The sequence below is a fragment of the Pipistrellus hanaki genome (genome assembly GCF_964339955.1).
Source record: "Pipistrellus hanaki genome assembly, chromosome: 15".
NCBI lineage: Eukaryota > Metazoa > Chordata > Mammalia > Chiroptera > Vespertilionidae > Pipistrellus > Pipistrellus hanaki.
Window position 1 is genome coordinate 37,501,687 of NC_140517.1, and position 20,257 is coordinate 37,521,943.

At 52.6% G+C, this 20,257-nt stretch overlaps 1 protein-coding gene across 9 annotated transcripts; it reads right to left on the reverse strand.

Moving 5' to 3' along the window:
• Positions 1-4,843: 4,843 nt before the first annotated feature.
• LRFN1 (leucine rich repeat and fibronectin type III domain containing 1) lies at positions 4,844-18,981 on the reverse strand. 9 transcript variants are annotated; one of them, XM_084906802.1, is made up of 7 exons: positions 18,897-18,951; positions 16,274-16,306; positions 15,756-15,816; positions 13,808-13,862; positions 11,675-13,117; positions 9,647-9,733; positions 4,844-6,550 (listed from the first exon to the last, which is right to left on the reverse strand). In XM_084906802.1, exons 5-7 carry the CDS (start codon positions 13,078-13,080, stop codon positions 5,659-5,661), a joined length of 2,385 nt encoding a protein of 794 aa, XP_084762928.1. In that variant the 5' UTR covers positions 13,081-13,117; positions 13,808-13,862; positions 15,756-15,816; positions 16,274-16,306; positions 18,897-18,951; the 3' UTR covers positions 4,844-5,658. The 9 variants fall into 9 exon arrangements, with proteins under 9 accessions (XP_084762928.1, XP_084762927.1, XP_084762923.1 ...); XM_084906801.1 differs by lacking the exon at positions 18,897-18,951 and adding an exon at positions 18,569-18,835; XM_084906797.1 differs by lacking the exon at positions 15,756-15,816 and having other exon boundaries at positions 18,897-18,981.
• Between the last annotated feature and the right edge of the window lie 1,276 nt (positions 18,982-20,257).

The window sequence follows — 20,257 nt, forward strand, 5'->3', positions numbered from 1 at the left end:
TTTTTTTTTTTTTTAAGAGAGAGAGTGGAAGGGAGGAAGAAAGGGGAGAGAAAGAGAGAGAGAGGTAGAAACATTGACATGAAAGAAACACAATGTTTGGTTGCCTCCCCCATATGCCCTGACCAGGGAATCAAACTGCAATCCAGGTACACAGTCTTGGCCTGGAATCGAACTTGTGACCCTCTGGTTCGTGGGCCAATGCTCTAACCACTGCTCAGCCATGGCAAGGGCTTCTTAAATGAGTTACTTTATATAATGAATTTAAAACAATTTTGATACATATGTTTATTGCTGTTACTCTTATTTTAGAATTTTTTCTTGCTTGACACACAGAAAACTTCCATTTGTTCCCTTCCTTCCTACTTCGTTCACCGGTATGAGGATGTGAGACCTGGATCTCTGATGGCCATTTTGTGACCATGAGACAACAAGCCAGGAATATGAATCTATCCTTCCCAGGAAGGTGAAACAGGATAGGAAAGGGGTCCTTGTTGATATCAATAAGCCATTGCACCAAACCTCCAAACCCTCTAACTCCAGAATTCTTCAGTAAGATAACTAAATGTCTTCAGTCATTTACTTGGGTTTTCTGTTTGCAGCCTAGTGAATCCTCACAAACCCACCTCTGCATGCCCAGCACAGAACCCAGAGAAGTGGCCGATTAACATTTGATAATAAAAATTTGAATCCTGTAGGCCATGTCTGAGTTCAGGCATAGGGCCCTCTTCAATCTGAATGCTGTAATAGAAATAAGGTTACAAATCCACTTGGAGAAGCACAGGTCTACAAAGAAATTCTGAACTAAGCAGGTTTTACCTGCTCAGCATCCATTTCTCCTGCTAACGCTCACTTTCCACCCCTTCATTTGGTTGTACACAAGACTCAGGTTTGCTCAGTCAGATTACCCCATCTACCGATCACAGTGACGCACCTGCTCTGGCCTTCCCTAATGACGGCCTTTGTAGAAGCTGTTTCCTCTCCTTGAAATATGCCCTACTACTCTCCCGCCAACACCATATCTTTACCTGGCTAATTTCCACTCATCCCTATGTCTGCTAATAGCACCTCCTCTTCCAAATACACTCCAGAATGGTCCACTGGGATTTATATTACTTTTATAGGCCCAAAAGCTTTCCCATCTGATAAGAATTTGGGGTCAGCCATATGAGATTGCCAATATTCTACCGTTTCTGACCTATAAAATTGGCAATTTCGTCTGATTCAACCTAAAAAACAATTTCTTTAGCTACTCTCCTCTCCCAGGCCGCCCAACCTGGACACCTTAATACTGAGGGCTAAACTAACCCCTACCTGGCCAATCGAAGTGTTCCTTTCCCTTGGAAGCCACAACTAGTGCAAGGGTGGCATGTGACCCTAATCAGTCCAATCGGAGCCCTTCCCTGGGATGTTGTTGTTTCAGTTAGGCTGGAGAGTTTGCCACCTTCCCCCGGGCTATGGCACTGGAAGGGTTGGGTTTGTGTCTGCAGATAAATGGCCATTTTTCCAGCACATGCAGTTGAAGGGAATGACTGTGAGCTGAGACAAACAGAGAAATACATAGGAGAGTGTCTTGATGGAGTTGAGTTTGGGGTTTAGTCTCCTTGTGGGTCTACCCTACATTGTTTCCTTCCCAGGTATATAAGCCAATAAATCCCGCTTTTTATGTCTATTCTGTTGAGCTATGTTCCTGTGACCTGCTACCAAATGACTTTGATTCAAATATGTCCCTGAGCCAAAAGCAGTTTGGCTCAGTGGATAGAGCGTCGGTCTGCGGACTGAGGGGTCCCAGGTTCGATTCCAGTCAAGGGCATGTACATTGGTTGTGGCACATCCCCGGTGGGGGGGGGTGCAGGAGGTGGCTGGTCGATGTTTCTCTCTCATCAATGTTTCTGGCTCTCTATCCCTCTCCCTTCCTCTCTGTAAAAAATCAATAAAATATATTTTTTAAAATAACATATATATATATATATATATATATATATATATATATATATATATATATATATATATATCCCTGAGCCTGCAGGTGGGGTAAGGCTCCCACAGTGTCCTCCTCTTCTCCCATCACAGCCCTGTGGTCATCTGTCTGTCCAGGAGGGCAGGGATTATATCTAACTTGGTCACTGCTGGGTCTACAGTGCCCAGCACAGGGCCAGGCCCAGAGCAGATGTTCATACACTCCCCTTGGAAAATCCAATGCCCTCTCTCATTGCTGTGCCTGTTCCTCGGTTTTAAAGCTCTCCGTTTTGAAGAATATATCATTGGCATTGATTTGCTATTAAACAAAGGACTTAGGGTTACAGGAGAAAGAAGGTGGTGGATGTCCTCCAAGGGTCCCAGATATGTTGATGGATGGATGCCATGTTCTGAGGTGACAGTTCCCCATTTTGTTTTTTTGTGTTGTTGTTGTTGTTGTTGTTGTTTTAATACGTTTTATTGATTTTTCACAGAGAGGAAGAGAAAAGAATAGAGAGTTAGAAATATCCATCAGCAGCCTCTTGCACACCCCCTACTGGGTATGTGCCCACAAGCAAGTTACATGCCCTTGATCGGAATCAAACCTGGGACCCTTCAGTCTGCAGGCCGACACTCTATCCATTGAGCCAAACCGGTTTCGGCTAGTTCCCCATTTTGTTTTGAAGGCGGCACGCCCCACAGCTGGGGTCTCCACTGAAATCAGACCATACGCCACCCCTGCTCACAACCTTCCTTTGGCCTCCCACAGCTCTGAGAATAAAATCTTGACTCTTGACCACAAACCAGTCTGCAGAATCTGCTCCCTGCTTGCCTCTCCCACCTGCTGTCCTCCCACTCCAGTCCAGACACAATGCCTCCAACACACCACGCACAATCCTTTCTCAGGCCTTTACACGTGCTATTTCCATTGCCAGGAATGTTCTTCCCACAATGGATCTCTTCAGAATGGATTTCCTCAGCTCCAATATCACCTTTCTTGATACTCTTCCCCCCTTCCACCCCCCGCATCTAAAGTACACCTGCCAGTTATTCTCTGTCCCAACACCCTGTTTTCATCATTTCATTACATTTATTTACCACCAGACACTCATTACATATTTACCTGATGTTTACTGCCTCCCCCCAAGGCACAGGGGTTTCTTTATTTTATATATAACATTTTTATTTATTTCAGGGAGAGGGATAGAACATTAATGAGAGAGAACCCCTGCATGCTCCCTACTGGGGATCAAACTCACAACCTGGGCATGTGCCCTGACCAGGAATTGAACCGTAACCTCCTGGTTCATGGATCGACACTCAACCACTGAGCCACACTGACCAGGCCACAGGGGTTTCTTATTTGTCTGTTTTGTTCACTGCTGTATCTCCTGCACAGGACCACATATGTAGTGCATGCTCAATAAAGTTTCTTCAAGTGACTCAGACAATACAGTCAGATGATTAGGGGTGCAGAATTTGGAGGCAATAAACTTTCTAATCACAACTTTGCTGTTTACTGGCTGTATGATCTTGGGAAAGCTCATTAACCTCAACTATTTCTTCGTCTAGAAACATAGATGCACACACTACATGTCAGCTGCAGAGTACAAATGTGATCATGCTTACTATGAAAGTAACTTCATTTTGTGAGTGTTTGTGCCTGGTGCTGGGTTGCATGCTCTTCTTTTAATCATTATTGTTGAGAGCATTACGGATGTCCCTTCCCCTCCCCCCGGCCCATGCACCAGGGAGGATTTGTGAGCACAGTGCCCAGCACGTGGGAAGCCCTCAGTACCCAGGAGTCATGATGACCAATAGGTAAGTGTAGCTGGGTCACTGGGTGAGGGAGCCTCCTGGTGCCTTTGTCCTTGACACCTCCCACCCTGTCTGCCCAGATCTCCCCCTCCCTCCTGCTGTTTCTATTTCTGTCTTCCTCTCCTCCTCCCCAGGCCTCAGGGGGGCCCTGGCTAGCATGAAGTCTCTTCCTTCTCCAGGATCAGAAAGTTTTCACTGCAGCACCCCCAAGGATTAGGGTAGCCCCCAACCAACTTTCCTTCCCCAGCCACAATCCTCAGCCTTAACCGAAACTCCCCTCCCCAAACCATCATCTGTTCCCCCAAGCAGACCCCTTCTCCACTTCCAATTCCTCCTATTCCAGACAGTAAATAATGAGCTCTTTCCCGCCTTCCTCCCTCATCAGGCTGGCTTGGGATACTTGTGCTCAGCTGTCATTGGGGTCATTCCCCAGCTTCCAGATGCAACAGCGTAGTGGTAAGGAACAGGTCAGACCCTGGATCAAACTGCCAGTCCCACTGTTTTCTCACTGGGATCTTTGGGCAAGTGACTTCAGTTCTCCCTGGTCCAGATTCCTGTCTGTAAAATGGAACCAAGAAACCTACCTTGGACAGCTGCCCAACCTCAGAAAGAGGAGCTGTGCTTAGCACAATGCCTCTGTGAGGAAGGAGCATTCACTAACTGCTCAGCAGAATTCTGTGGTGAAGAGGACAGATTCAGAAGTCAGGCTGCCTGCCTTTTCAAACTCCACTTTTGCCACCTTCTGGTTATGTGATCTTGAGACGTTTCTGGGCATCAATTTTCTCATCTGCAAAATGGGATAAGTGTAATATGCTCTAGGGTTGTTGTGTGGATTACATTACTTAAGTGCTTGGCACACAGTAAGCACTCACTAAATGTTAGCTATTATCGTTTTATTATTATTTCCCACCTTTAAATCGCTCAGAGGATAGGAAATTGTCTGCAAGTCTCCCTGGTCCCAGTTAGCCATCCTTCCCTCAATCTCACTTAACCCTTATGCTGTAATCTAGGGGACACACACACACACACACACGACACAGGGGCACACACAGAGGTCAGTAGAGCGCCCTCAGACACAGAAAAAAATTTAATTCTGTTGCGGCGGGGGTCCTGGCTCCGTAGGGAGGACTTTGTTTTGGATTTTATTCATGTGGGGATTTATTTGAGGAAAAAGGAAGGAATTGGGAGAGTCTGGTCCTTCCAGTGGGACCTGCCCGGGAGAATGTGTAGTGGGGGAGGTAATCCCGGAGAGACAGAGACTGGACAAAATATGGGAGGGCAGGAGAAGAGACGACAGGACAGAGAAAAAAGAGACAAGTAGAGAAGAGCAGAGACATAAGACAGAGAAGACAGAGAACAGGATAGACACAAAAGAGGGGAACAGAGAAAAGGGGACCCCGAGCCAGACCCTACGGGATCAGAGAGGTGAATGGGCTGGGGGTGGGGCTTTGGAGGCCGCCGCGGGACAGAATAGGATCTAGTCCAGCCAGATACAAGAAATGGGCCCCTCGTCCCTGCCCCTGGTCCCGGGCAGGGGGAGGAGGCTCGTGTCTCAGTGCTGCAGTGTGGGGGGGCCCTGCCCCTCCCCGCGCTTCGCTGTGTAAGGCACCAGCTCCAGCGAGGTCCGCGAGCGCGCTGGGGAAGGGACAAGAGGGGACGAGGAGTTCTCAGGGAGGAGAGCCCGGCGGCCGCTCCTCACTCCCCGGGACGCGGTGCATTGCCTGGAGCCGCAGCGGAGGCCGCAGCGCCCCCTCGGGAGAAGGGCCTCCCTCCCTCCAGGCAGAGGTCTTGGCGCTGTGCTTTTCCCTCCAGTCCTGCCCCAGGGTCCGGGCAGCTCAGCGTCTGTCCTGTCCAGGCCCCGGAGTCCCGGGCCGCCCCGGCCGCTCACACGGTGCTCTCCAGCATCCACTCGGTGCTGGTGAAGGCCAGGCGCGCGCGGACGGAGCCCAGCCCCAGCTCTCCGTCCTCCCCGGCCGCGCCCCCGCCCGCCACGTCCAGGTGCGGCGTGGAGCGGTGGCGCTTTGTCCGCCGGGCGCGGCGCGGGTAGCTGTGGCTCTGGAAGAGCACCCCGTAGTCCCCGTCGAACGAATACCGCTGCTGCGGCCGCGGCCGTGCGGGCGCCGCCCCCGGAACCAGAGCCAGCGCGGAGGGCGCCGTGGCTGGCGGCTTCAAGGCCCCCGAGCGGCTCCTCCGAGGACCCACGGCGGCCCGAGACTCCTCTCCAGAGGTCTCCTCTGATGGCAGGAGACACAGCGAGGTGGCCGAGCCGCCCAAGGGGCGCCCGAAGACCGCCTCCGGGTCTGCGGGCGCTGCCGTCTCTGCCCCCGCGGCCTTGGCTTCCACCTCCACGGCCGCGGCCGCCTCCTCGCGCAGCGCCACGCGGCACTCGGGCGCCGGCGGAGGGGCCGCTCCTGCACCATTGGTTTGCGAGCACACGTGGCTGACCCGCGGGGGTGACCTCGGGGAGCCCTTGACCCGGCGGCCATCTCCGTCGCCATAGACCTTGTAGCGGATCATGAGCAGAACGATGAAGACGAGGACCGAGGCGACGATGACGCCCCCGATGACAATGATCATGGTGCCGCCCAGGAAGTGGGCCCGCAGCGGGCGGCAGGGCGCTGGGTCGCCGGCCGTGGTAAACTGCACGCAGCCCACCACGCGCGTGGCTGGCAGCGCCGTGGCACCATCATCGTAGACCGCCAGCACGCACAAATCGTAGGCGCGGCCTGCCGCCAGATCATTCACCAGGAAGGTCTGGCTGGTGGAGGGGATCATCCTGTGGGAAGGGGCAGGATCAGCATGGGGTTAGCTCTACTCTGAACCAAGCCATTTCACTTTATGTCCCACCTATGGTGACCAGTGGGAACCAAACCATGTGTTCCTACCAGTATCTCACCCTTTACCAGGAGAGCAGCCATGCAAGCAACAAATTTCTAACTTCTCAGGACCACTGCTACAGGCCAAGCCTTTGATCTGCATGCCCTGCCCTCAGACCAACCCCGTCTGTCTTATTGCCTAGTTAGAACATCATCTGTCAATCATATTCCCTTATCTACATATCCTAGTTCATGAATGAGAGGAGTGCTATAGCTTTTATGCCCTACCCTATAGGGAAACACCCTCTAGCAGTGTCTCACCATATTAGGGTAGCAACAACTGCCATTCAAGGTCTCTTATGTACATATTATATTTTCATCCTTTAAGGAGCCCCATTACTACAAGCCCCACCCCCTACCACATGCCCCAGCCTCACAAGTGGTCAACTCACACCCCCTGTCGTTATGACTTTAGAGAGAAAAGAAGGGAGAGAAGAGGGAAAGATGGAAGAGCGGGAGAGAGAGAAAAGCAGTGCTATTTCATTTATTTCTGAATTCCTTGCTTATTCTATGTGCCCTGACTGGGGATTGAACCTGCAACCTTGACTATCCAACCAACTGAGCCTCTAGTTCCTCTTTTTAAAAAGAAAAAATATATATCTGCACTAATAAAAGAGCAACATGTTAATTGACTGTACCTTCATAACACCCACCAGCCAATCAGGTGTGAGTATGCAAATTAACCCAACAAATACGTTGGGTTAATTTGCATATACAGGCCCCAAGCAGCTGGGGGCAGGGTGGGGCAGAAAGTGGGCGTTTCTGGGCCTCTGGGCAGCATGGGAAGGTAGAAAGGTGGCTCAGGAACGGAGCAGAAAGGTGGCTCAGGCCAGAGCTAAGGCAGTGCCAGCAGCCAGGAAAAGGAAAGCCATTTCTTGCATGAATCTTTGTGCATTGGGCCTCTAGTGTATGTGTGTGTGTGTGTGTGTGTGTGTGTGTATGTGTGTATAATTATTGACTTCCGAGAGGAAAGGAGAGGGAGAGAGAGATAGAAACATCAATGCTGAGAATCATTGATTGGCTACCTCCTGCACACCCGCTTCTGGGGATCAAGCCTGCAACCTGGGCATGTGCCCTTGACCAGAATCGAATCTGGGACCTTTCAGTCCACAGGCTGACACTCTATCCACTGAACCAAACCAGCCAGGGCCCTCTAGTGCCTCTTATATTCCTGCCCTTTCAGGGAAACCATGTGTGTACAGGCCACCCCCTTTATCTGCATGTTCCATCTTTGGGTAAATTCATCTCCTAGCTGCATATATCTTCTGAGCCAATTTCCAAGCCTCTCAACTACACATTCCTGCACTACATCCCATAACAGCCCACTGGGGATGATACCTAACTGTGCCTAAGGCTGTGTCCACTCTTTGCATGTCCTGAACCTCTTTGCATGCCCTACCCTATACTGCCACACGTCACCAACTCACACCCCCAGGTAAGTCTCATCTATAACTATTGGGTCAAATGCAGCCAAGCAAACATGCCCCCTTCTTGCTCTAGGCCGTTGCCCTCAAATGAGGGGCAGTGCAGAGAAGTGGTTAAACTGACAATTCTGGGAGCCAGACTGCTTGGGTTTGAGTCTCCCTTCTGCCACTTGCTAGCTGTGACCTTATACAAGTTTCTTCCTTTCTTTCTTTTTCTAAATCCCCATCAGAGGATATTTTTTCCATTGATTTTTAGAGTTCGAAGAGAGAGGGAAAGACAGAGAGAAACATCAATGTGAAAGAAACACATAGATTGGTTGTCTACTGCACGTGCCCTGACCAGGGCTGGGGCCTGAGTGGAGCCTGCAACTGAGGTACGTGCCCTTGACCAGAATTGAATCCGGGACCCTTCGGTCCACAGGCTGATGTTCTATCCACTGAGCTAAACCAGCTAGGGCCTTACAAACGTTTCTTTCTTTTTTTATTTCAGAGAGAAAGGGAGAGGGAGGGATAGAAACATCAATGATGAGAGAGAACCATTGGTTGGCTGCCTCCTGCACGCCCCTTACTGGGGATTGAGTCTGTAACCCAGGCAGGTGCCCTTGACTAGAATTGAACTCGGACCTTTCAATCGGCAGGCCAATGCTCTATCCACTGAGTCAAACTAGCTAGGGCTTTACACAAGTTTCTTAACCACTCTGAGCCTCAATTCTCCCAAATGGGGATATTAAGAATTAGTACATCATAGAGATGATGTAAGTATGAATTAGTTAACATACCCAAAGCCTGGCACTTAAAAATTTCATCATTGCCGAAACCGGTTTGGCTCAGTGGATAGAGCGTCAGCCTGCGGACTGAAAGGTCCCAGGTTCAATTCCAGTCAAGGGCATGTACCTTGGTTGTGGGCACATCCCCAGTAGGGGGTGTGCAAGAGGCAGCTGATTGATGATTCTCTCTCATTGATGTTTCTAACTCTCTATCCCTCTCTTCCTCTCTGTAAAAAATCAATAAAATATATATTTTTTTTAATTTCATTATTATTAGCTTCCATCCCACTCTATGTTGGCCAGTACCCTTGCTGTGGCTCATACTCTGCTGTCAGTTGCACCCTCCCTCATCTATGAGACCATTTCCACTAGGCCTTGCTCCTTCTGTTGAGCACATCCTTTCCACATTGTCGGCCAAGTCCAGCTTTGGCTAACCTGGGACTGTCACATGCCCATCACTCAACCTCACAAGCTCTCCTCTCCTACAAAGGTCTTAGTGGGTCACCAGAGACAAGGACCACATCTTCTTCTGCATGGGACCATGAAAAAGGAGCTCCACTTCTTCTCAGAGGTCAATGACCCCACTTACCTTTCGATGCTTCACCTTCCCTCCAGCCAGGCCACCTTCTGGTCCTGAAGCTTACGGCAGTTGTCTGACTTTCTGAAGGTTCCCCACCATCAAAAGCCACCCTCCAACCAAAAGGCTTCCAGGGAGAGCCCTATCCCCTCTATAATACCCACCCGCTTCTCCAACTCTCCCCTTGCCTGCAATTTTACAGACCACTCCTCCCCTTCCTCCTCATACCTCCCAACCCTGAGCCCCAGGCTGCAAGTCTTTCTTTTCTTTCCCTCTCCCCTCTCAGAGAGACTAGGATTCCTCTTGCTCTTTTCCCTAAAAACAAACAAACAAAAAAAAAAAAAAACAGTTGCTAGGGGCTCCCCCCTTTCAAGGACAGAGGCTGGCTCCTTAAGAAAGCTTGAGCCCACATGTGTCTAATTGGCTGAAAGACCCAAGCAAGCAGCAAAGCAGGCTTCTGATTGGATGTCACCTCCACCCATGGCAGAAGTGAGGAAATTAACCCCTACCGCACCATAGTGCAGGCCTCTGCAGTGGGAGATGGTGGACTGGAACTGTGGCCCTCAGGGGAAGGGAAGAGCCCCCAGATCTGTTGCCTAGCTAGGGACAGAAGGGAATCAACAACTGAATACATGCTGGGTCTGGATCCTGAAAACCTCCCTGCACCCCACTAAGTAGTGGCCACAGGTTAGAGAGAAAAGGAAAGAAAGAGAGAAGTGGAGAGTCATAAACCAAGAGTTATTTACAGAAATGTATTATCCAGCTCCACTAATCCCTGCTTGGCAAACAGTGGGAACACAATAAATGTGTATTCAAACATAAAAAGGGCAGGACTAGGAGTTAGAAGGGTAAGAACTGGAATCCTAGTTCTGCCACTTTCTGTGTAACCTTGAACAAGTGACTTTCCTCCATGGCCCTCAGCTTCCCTATCTATAAAATGGGAAGGGGATCATCACTGCTTCACATCAGAGTTGGAAAGATCAAATGAAATAGCATCGTTGGTAGTACCTTATAAAGGTTTTTGTTTTGTTCATTTGTTTGCCCTCAAGTTTGTAAAACTGGGCCAGTGTCTGATCTCTCTCGGTGGCCCCAGGGCCCAGCATGGAATCTGACATTCAGTGTTTGATAACCAGATTCTAAAAGAAAATGAGGATGACAGAGACAAAGTTTTCAAAGGCATTTACTCATTCCGCCAACAATGGGAAAGCACCTACTGTGTACCAAGACTGTGGCCAAGAGAACCCTGGGAGGTGACCCTGGAGGCCAAGAGGCAGGCTTTTTGGGGGCAGGTCTGAGCACACCAAAAAATGGGGCTCCCAAAAAGGGCTTTACAACCTCTGGCATTACCAAGTGAAGTCAAACACAGGATTAAGCACACAGCAGATGCTCTACAGCATACATGAAGGAGACAGAGCCAGGAAGAAGGAGAGCCTCACAAAGCCCACAACCACTTATCAAGTGCCCACTGTGTGCCAGGTCTATGGCTATGAGTCATACTTAAAAGCTACCAAGATGAAGGACACTGCAAGGCCAAGGCAATACTTCAGCGAATACTAGCTGCCTCCTTCCTCTGGACCATAAGGTCCCTGAGGGTGGGGACTGGTCTTTTGGTCTCCCAGTGTCCCCAGCACTCTCAGAGCCTAGCACAGAGCAGGGCCTCAGTGCCCAACAAGGGCAGGAGGGAAAGAAGGGACAGATAGAGGCAGATGTGAAATTAAGAAAATGGATGATGGGAGAAAGTAACTCTTTAATGTCTGTCCATACAGGGCGAAGGCTTCTAACTCAGTGAATAATGAAAATAACTTATATTTATATATTTTGGTTTTCTGTTCTATTATGTTCCCAATGTGTTGATACAGAAGCACTGGCATATAACTTATAAATATAAATGTAACTGTTAGATGTGTGTGTAATGTATGTGTGTGTGTTTCATGCTCCAAAACGTTTAACTGACCAGGTACACAATCAACACCTTTGTTGAGCAGGACTATGGACCACAAGCTCCTTGGGAGTGGGGATGGGCGGGCATTCACTGTTATAACTCCAGCGCCCAACCCGACTCAAGAGGGTGCTCAACAAAGATTTGCAAAATGCATGAAAAACAGAGACAGCGAGACAGAAAGTGAGACAGAAGGAGACAGAGCAACTCGGTATGGCCATCTATAATAGAACCCCAGCTGAGCAAGAAGGCCAAGGAAGTGGGCAGAGGAGGGGGACCCTTGAGGCGGGAGGAGGCTCTGGGCCCAAAGCACCCACCTGTAGACGAGGGAGTCGTCACCGGAGCTGTTGTACTGGACTTGGTACATGCGGATGCCTGGCACGGGCCGCTGCGCCGGCCAGCGGATGAGCACGGAGCTGGAGGTGAGCTCCGCCGCCACCAGCCGGCGCTCAGCGGCGGATTCATTGGCACCAGGTCGGCTGGGCGTGGCGATGTCCGAGGAGCCAGGCTCAGTGAGAGGCGGCGGGGCAGCCGGCGGGGGCGCCATCAGAGGCAGGGGCACCACGCACACCTCCACGGGCGCCGTGGCTTCTCCGGCGGCATTGGAGGCGATGCAGGTGAAAGTACCGCTGTCCCGCAAGGTGGTGATAGTTACATCCAGCGTCCCATCCCCCCGGACCCGGGTCCGGCTGGAGTTCCCCAGCAACCGCCCGTCAGGTGCCACCCAGTGCACCACGGGCTCGGGGTCGCCCACAGCGCGGCACCGCAGGCTGACTGCCTGGCCCTCCACCACGAGGGCCCGGCCCCCCGCCTGCCGTGTGATCAGCGGGGGCTCGCACAGGAACTCCTCCTCCGGGATGGACCAGAAGTAACGGTCAGTGAGGTGCTCGGGGGTGGCACACGTTTCCAAGTCATCCTCCCTGGTCAGCCGCCGCAGCCAGAGCAGCTCGCAGTTGCAGTGCAGGGGGTTGCCGCCAAAGCTCACCGTGAGCGGCGTGGGCGGCTTGGGCCCAGGGCCCTGGGACCTCAGGAAGAGCCCGTCAGGGGGCAGTTTGTGGAGGCGGTTGGAGGTCATGTCCAGGCGAACCAGTTTGTGAAGTTGCACGAAGGTACCTTCAGCGATGTGGTCGATGAGATTGTGGTCCAGCGTGAGGGTGTTCAGGTTCACCATCTGGCCCACGGCCTCCCAGGGCAGGGCCTCGAGGTTGTTGTAGGACAGATCCAGGTCCTCCACGGTGGACAAGAAGGCATCGAAGGCTGCCGACTCCACCCGGCGGATCTGGTTGTTTCCGAGAATCAGATGGCGGAGGTTGCCCAAGCCGCGGAGCTGGTCGCCACGCACCTCGGCCAGGCGGTTGCTGTCAAGGTGCAGAGCCCGGAGGGCACGGAGGTCAGCAAAGGCGCCGGCCGCCACCTGGCCGATGGTATTGCGGGAGAGGGTGAGGTGCACCAGGCTGGTCATGTTGGCGAAGTCTCGGCGGCGGACGGCCGCAATGAAGTTGTCTGTGAGCCTCAGCTCCACCACACGCCGGTCAATGGCTGGCGGCACGAAGAGCAAGCCGGTCTTGGCGCACAGCATGGTCAGCGTGGGCGCCACGTTCTGGCAGATGCAGCGGCCAGGACAGGGCTGGGCGCGAGATGTCCCTGCCCAGAGCAGCAGCAGAAAGGACAGGGCTGCAGGTGGTGGCAAGAGCAGCGCAGAGGAGAAAGGGCCGGGAGCCATGGTGCAGTGGGGAGGTGGGAGGAGTGGACAGTAAGACCTGAAGGAGGAGGAGAACGTTACCCAGGCACAGAGCTTGCTCGCCAGCCTGGCTGTCCTGGGATGTTCTGCTCAGAGTCTAACCCAGATCCTCCCCTTCCTGATAACCAGTTCTGTAGGACAGTGACAGCACTGATCCTCAGTCGGCATGCATTTGTTAGTAGATAATATATTAACGCTGGTTGATAAATTACCACTGTCCCCACCTCCACCCCTCCCCTAGGGGTTCCCAGACCTCTCATAATCTCCTAACCAGAGGGGTGACACCTGGCCCTGACTGGGCCTTCTAATACCCACTGAACATTTTGAAAAATCACTGCTCACCGAAACCGATTTGGCTCAGTGGATAGAGCGTCAGCCTGCGGACTGAAAGGTCCTAGGTTCAATTCCGGGCATATACCTTGGTTACAGGCACATCCCCAGTAGGGGATGTGCAAGAGGCAACTGATCGATGATTCTCTCTCATCGATGTTTCTAACTCTCTATCCCTCTCTCTTCCTCTCTGTAAAAAATCAATAAAATATATATATATATATATATATATATATATATATATATATATATATATATATATTTTTTTTTTTTTTTTTTTTTTTTAAAGAAAGAAAAAAAAATCACTGCTAACTAGGGTGTAAGTTCATGGATTTCAAAGCCATATTCCCTGGGTTCAAATTCCAGCTCTGACACTTACTAGCTGTATGACCTCGGGCAAGTGTCTGAACCTCTCTGAATTTCGGTTTCTTCATCTGTAAAAAGAAGATAAAAAAAGAAAAGAAAGAAACAGGCCTTACCTCTGTGAGGGTTAAATGGATTATTGAGAATGGTGTACTACTTATGAACAATGCCTGGCACATAAAATGTATTCAATACATGTTAAGTATTATCATCATCGAGTGCCCATTATGTGCCAGGTATAGAAGTATGCACTATTATTAAAGGAAAGTACTTTGGCCCTAGCTGGTTTGGCTCAGTGGATAGAGCGCCAGCCCGTAGACTGAAGGGTTCCAGGTTCAATTCCAGTTAAGGGCACAGGCCAGGTCAAAGGCTCCATCCCCAGTAGGCAGTGTGCAGGAGGTAGCGATCAATAATTCTCTCTCACCATTGATGTTTCTATCTTTCTCTCCTTTTTTTTCTGAAATCAATAGCGATACATTTTATATATATATATATATATATATATATATATATATATATGAAAGTTTTTTGAAATCAGACAGATTCAGGTTCAAGTCTTGGTTCACTTGCTGGCTCTGTGACCCCAAACCAATGATTTCCGCTAACTAGGCCATACTCGCCTGTTTTGTAAAATGGGATGATAATTGTACCATCCTCAATGGGTTGTTGCAAGGGTTCAGTAAACTCATTCATGGGGGTCCCTGGGCACAGGCCTGGCACTCAGTAAGTATTCATGTTATGGGCAATACCCCCCACCCTTTATCAGAGGTAAAGGGAGTCTGAAGGTGGAAGAGGCTGAGAAAACCACACCAGTCTCCCTGCTCAGCCTCGGGAAGTCCTTCTCGGACCTTGGTTCATCCTGGGCTCTTCTGAGCTCCCAAGCAGGGGGCAGACTTCTGTGCTCACATCTGTGGACACATAAAGACCCCACACATGCCTACACAGACACACAGACACTCACACACGCATGCCATTCCTCTGCTCCAGGCAAAACCTTCCAGCAGGGATTCCCCTGTGGCAGCTGCAGCCCACGACATGTCAGCTCCCATCACAACATGGGGTTGGTGGGGGGTGAGGAGGAAAGGATGCAAAGGGGGCATCCCTGAAACGGTTTTCACCCCATCCTGCACCCCAGTCCCTGCTGGCCCGCCTCCCAGGAATCTGCAGTCTGGGGCTGTGACCTAATGTGGCCTGGTCCTTCATCCCTGTGGGGAGAGGGAAGATAGATGTGGAGAGGAGGAACCAAGAGACTCAGAGAGAGAGGTGAGGAGACTAGCGAGAGACAAGGGGAGGTAGAGATAGGCGGGCAGAGACAAAGACAGAGAGAGAGAGAGAGAGAGGAAAATCTGAAAGAAAGGTGAAGAGACAAGGATTGAGAGACAGAAAAACTTAGTAGAGGAGACAAAAAATAGAGACTGAGACCTAAAGGAGAGAGGAAGTGAGAGAAGGAGAGAAAGGAAGGGAGAATCAGATTGTATAGAGACAAAGAGTGAGACAGAAACTGAAGGAGATAGTCCCTGGGCTGACGAGAGAAAAAGAGGCCAAGTCAGGGGGCCCCACCATTTCCAAGGCCCCCGACTACTCGTCTTGCCCTCCCTCTGGGACCCTGTACTTCCCTGTACAGGAAGCCCTGGCCTGGAAGGCGGAACTCCTGAGGTAGGAGGCCCCGTCCACACCCGTCTGGCTGTGGGTCTCTAGGGCTCAGAACCCCATCTATGACAGTGACAGCACTGAGTACAGCGCTTCACCTCCCACCGCTGGGGTGAGACTCAAGTTGCAGGAACTACAATAGCAATGAAAATAGCTAACATTTACTGAGAGGCAGTGCAGCATTGCTGGGCAGAAACTGAACCCGACTGCCCAGGTTCACACCCCAATTCCCGCTGTGTGACTCTGCTCAAGTGACTTACCTTCTCTGTGCCTTAGCATGCTCCTCTGTAAAATGGGGCTATAAGAGTACCTACCGCATCAGGTCATTGTAGGGATTATGTGAGATAATGCAATGTAACGTGATTAGAACAGCTCCTGGCAAAGTCAACACTACATAAACGTCTATGCTATTGCTGTTGTTATTTCCCTCTGGCTCTCTCAGCCACCAGCAGGCTGGAGTCCCAGGAGATCTTCCCCCCACACACAAATGGTAGACACATTCATGTCACTCTCCAAATGCGGGGGTCAGTTCATGCCATGAACTCTCTGATACCCTTTACTGCCATCATGAGGAAACCCCTGTTCTTAACTACCTTACCCATCCAGAGAGGGGATTCTTAAGCCTGAGACCCCCGTCTGCTACCCGTGCCCTGGTTCTATGAGCCCTTACCCATGATGCTCCTGACCTTGTCACCACCCCATCCCTAGCCTGGCCCCTCAGGACACTGCCATACCCTTCACTGGAATCCTCAGGCAGGGCTCCAGGCCTCCAGAGGGGCTCAGAACAAGACCAACCACTCCACATCTCCCCAGCAGGGGGGACCCCACTCACCTCTCTTCAGGGAGTCAGGGCCTGGGCCAGTACCTACAAAGAAACAAAATGACCCTGTTAGCATCCTTCTGGTTCCTCACTGGAGATCTGCCTCAGAGACCATCTCAGCCAAGGAAGTCCCTGGTGTGATCACACTCTCAGTCCTCATGCTGCAGGCGCTGCATAATTGCAGATGGACCCAGAAAGTAATCTCTAGAAATCAAGGAGTCTTGGTCTCCAAAATTCAAGAGTCCAGGACATTAACCTTTGTCCTCTGGGGTCTCAAGATTCCAGTGACACCAGCTCCCTTCTCCCTAGATCCTAGAATCTGGAACCACCCTTTTCCTCCCTCAGACTCAAGAGCCCAGGTCTCAGTCCCTTCCATTCTCAGGACCCAAGAATTGAGCCCATCCTCCTTCTCCTTCAGCCTCCTCCTTCCGGAGTTCACCTCCCAATCCCCCAACTTCAAAGACTTAAGTGGTACCAGGAGCTGGGGAAGGATCAGAGGTCCCCATGTCACCATCAAATCATTGTCACACCAACATGTGGTAGACATCTCAAAACTCACATGGGCCCACAACTCAAGTCTCTACACTTGTATTTCCATAGATACACCAGCATGATCCCTGTGCCCCCGTCCTAAACTGGCTCTTGGCCTGAAATGTGGACACACTTGTGTCCATGAGCCCCAGGCTGGACCCCAGCATACCACAGATCACACCACATGAACCCCAATCTCACTGGGTCCAGAAGCAGGGTCAGCCTTGTGCCAGGGGCACAGGCATGTGTGTGCATACAATCCTGCACATATATTTTTGAACACATACAAACTCTCTTAAGAGACCAACACTGATGCATAAATGAACTCACAACAGAGACAGACACATACCCTCAAGGTTGACACACCCACATACAACCACACATGTACAACATTGACTCTTTCTTGCACATTCACATACACAAATGCACGAACACACAAATGTGTGCGCTCACATGCGCACCCACACACACACACACACACACAGATGTGTATGCTCACATGCACATACACACACATACAAACATGAACCTACCCTTGCAGACAACCAGATATATGCACTTATAACAGATATACCCTTGCACACTCACCAACACACGGGCACACACTTATACCAGATACTAACTTGCACAATCAAAGATACACAGGTAAACACTCTTAAATGCCCAAACATGCTCAGACAACTTCACATATCCCCATGATGTACAGTCACAAAGCTGATATGTTCCTACACCAACAGATGCAAAAATGCACACACTAGCTGATAGACATCTCACACACATACACAGAACCACAAGTATACATGGACACAAGGCTGATACACACTCAAACAAGCACAAGGTACAAAAAGATCTACCTTTTGCACAGACACTCTGAGATGTTACTCATAAAGAAATGCTCACACCCAGCTCTGTAAGGGATTTACACACCTACAAATGCACACAAAATATTGAACCACAGTGACATAGTCAACAGATAGGCACACACAACAGATTCACACACACATACATGGACACACATCTCTCCCAGTCCTGAGGCATTCTTGCCCACTTACTTTGCAGGCCAAAGAAATCCTAACATCTCTCCTTCCCACCATACGTGCCCCCACCACCACAGCAAAACCCAGGGCCAGAGGTCAGAGTTCAGCAGGTCGAATCTCAGAGGGTTGGGGAGCTGAGTCCTACAGCACTAGTCCAAGGCGATCCTCCCACCAGCAGCCCAAAGGTCTCCAGCCTGGCCATCTGGATGCAGGCAACTCTGGCCCCCTCTGCGGAGATCTGTCGGGTGTGGGGACTGGAGTGGGGTGGGTGGGGAGGGGCCAGGTCTGCGTGCCTCCCCTAGGACCCATCTGTCCACCCCTCGGCCTCTCATCCCTCCATCTGTCCACCTACCGACCGCCCATCCCCCCACCCACCCAGCCGCCGGGAAGGGGAAGAGATGGCCGTCTCCCCCAAGGACCGCTTGAGGACCCGCTCCCCACGCCCCACACCAGTTGACCTGGACCCAGGGAGCGGCAAACTCCCCTCCCCCAAACCACACAGAGGCCTGGCCCCACCAGGCGCCGAGTCCCAGCCCCGGCCCGGAACCTGACGTGGGCGCACAGATACACACCCTCGGAGACATGCACCCCGCAGACCACACACACACACACACACACACACACACACACACACGCACAATATGAACACCCGCGCGGCACACCCGCCTCGGATGGCATCCAACCCGGACACAAGCACCCAGGCTGCCGGCGGAGCGCACGCCCGGCCGCAGGCTCCCACCTGGACACGCAGCCCACGCGCACCTGCACGAGCCCCTCCGGTGGGCGCGCGGCAGCCCCGGGGACGGCGGAGGGGCGGCCCCGGACACACGCACGGCCGGTCGCGGCCCCGGCTCGGCGCCCGCACACGCCCGGCGGCCCCGCGAGCAGCCGCGCACCCGGCGCCGGGCGCACACAGGCCGGGCGCACGCCGCCGCCGCCGCAGCGCGGACACACGCGCACCCGCTCACACCCGCTCACACCGCTCACACCGCTCACACCCGCTCACACCCGCTCACACCGCTCACACCGCGCCCCGCCCGCCGCCTCCCGGCCGCGGCTGCGCTCACCCAGCCCGGGGAGGGGGGGGGGGGGCCGGGCCCAGCCCCGCCGCCGCCGCCTCGCTCCGCGCCATGGTGGGGGGAGGGCCGGGGGAGGGGGCGCGGTGCCGCGGGGCCGCCTCCCGCCCGCCTCCCGCCTCCCTCCCTGGACGCCGGCGCGCTCCGCCCTCCGCGCCGCCCGCCACCGGCCCCGCCGCCACCAGCGCCGCAAGGGGGGAGGGGGCGCCGGCCGAAGGGCACCCGGACCCCCGCCCAGCCGGGCCGCCGCACAGCCGGCTCCACCGCAGCGCCCCGGCCCGCCCCCGCCTCTGCCAGCCCCACCCCCGGCCCCGCCGCCTTCCCCGGAGACCCCAGACCACGCCCCGGCTGGCCTGGGAGCCGGATTTCTAAAGGAGACCTCGGAGCAGGTCCCAATAGCCAGGGCACTCGGACCATGCCTTACCTCCTCCGAGGCCCCAGAACGTGTTCCACAGCCACCCGGAACCACGAACCACGTCCTACTCTCCCTGGTGACCTCAGACTCTCCTCACCCCATCCAAGACCCCAGCCCGTATGTTCCAGAATCCCAGGCATCCAAACCACCCCCATTAAGGACACCAGATCATGGCTCCACACCCTACCCCTCAGAGGCCCCAGGCCATAGGTCAAAATCCAGGGAAACCCCAGATCCTGCCTTGCTCTCTTTGGGGACCCAGCCCATGTTCTACAGCCACCCACGACCACAAACCATATCCCAGTTCTTGGGGACCCCCAGCCATGTCCTCCACTCTCTAGACCTCAAACCATCTCCTAACCTCCAATAGGGATTCCCAACTAAGTCTAAGTTCTAGAGGGCTCAAATATGTCCCCATGGGAGACCCTAAGCTTTCCCCATTACCCCCATTAGACCCAGACCATCCTCCCCTCAATACGCTCCTTGGTTTCCAGAACCCCTGATTTGCCCTGATTCTTTCCCATCCTCCCCACCAGTCCTAGCCTCCTAAGCACCCTGCCCCCTCCCTGCTCCTATTCTCTCTTGGCCCCAGCAGAGCCTTCCCCTTCTCTGTTAGTCCAGGATTTCCTGCTCCTTCCCTGTTCAGACCCCTTTATCCCACCCTACCCAATGGCCATCGGCCCCTCCCCCAAACCCCTCTGAGTATCTCAGGCCACTCTTCACCTCTTTCTGAGATATTCACTGTAGATATTCACTGAGGCCTCACCTCAAAGTCTGTTTATTGCCGCGCCCCCCTCCCCACCAGATCCCCGGAGGCCCAAGCACTTCTTTTTGGATCCCACTCTATCAAGGCCCTGCCCCAAACCCCCTTCCCTAAATTCTTCCTTTCCAGGTCACACAGGAAGCCTGCCCTGCTCCTCAGACCAAGGCGCCTCTG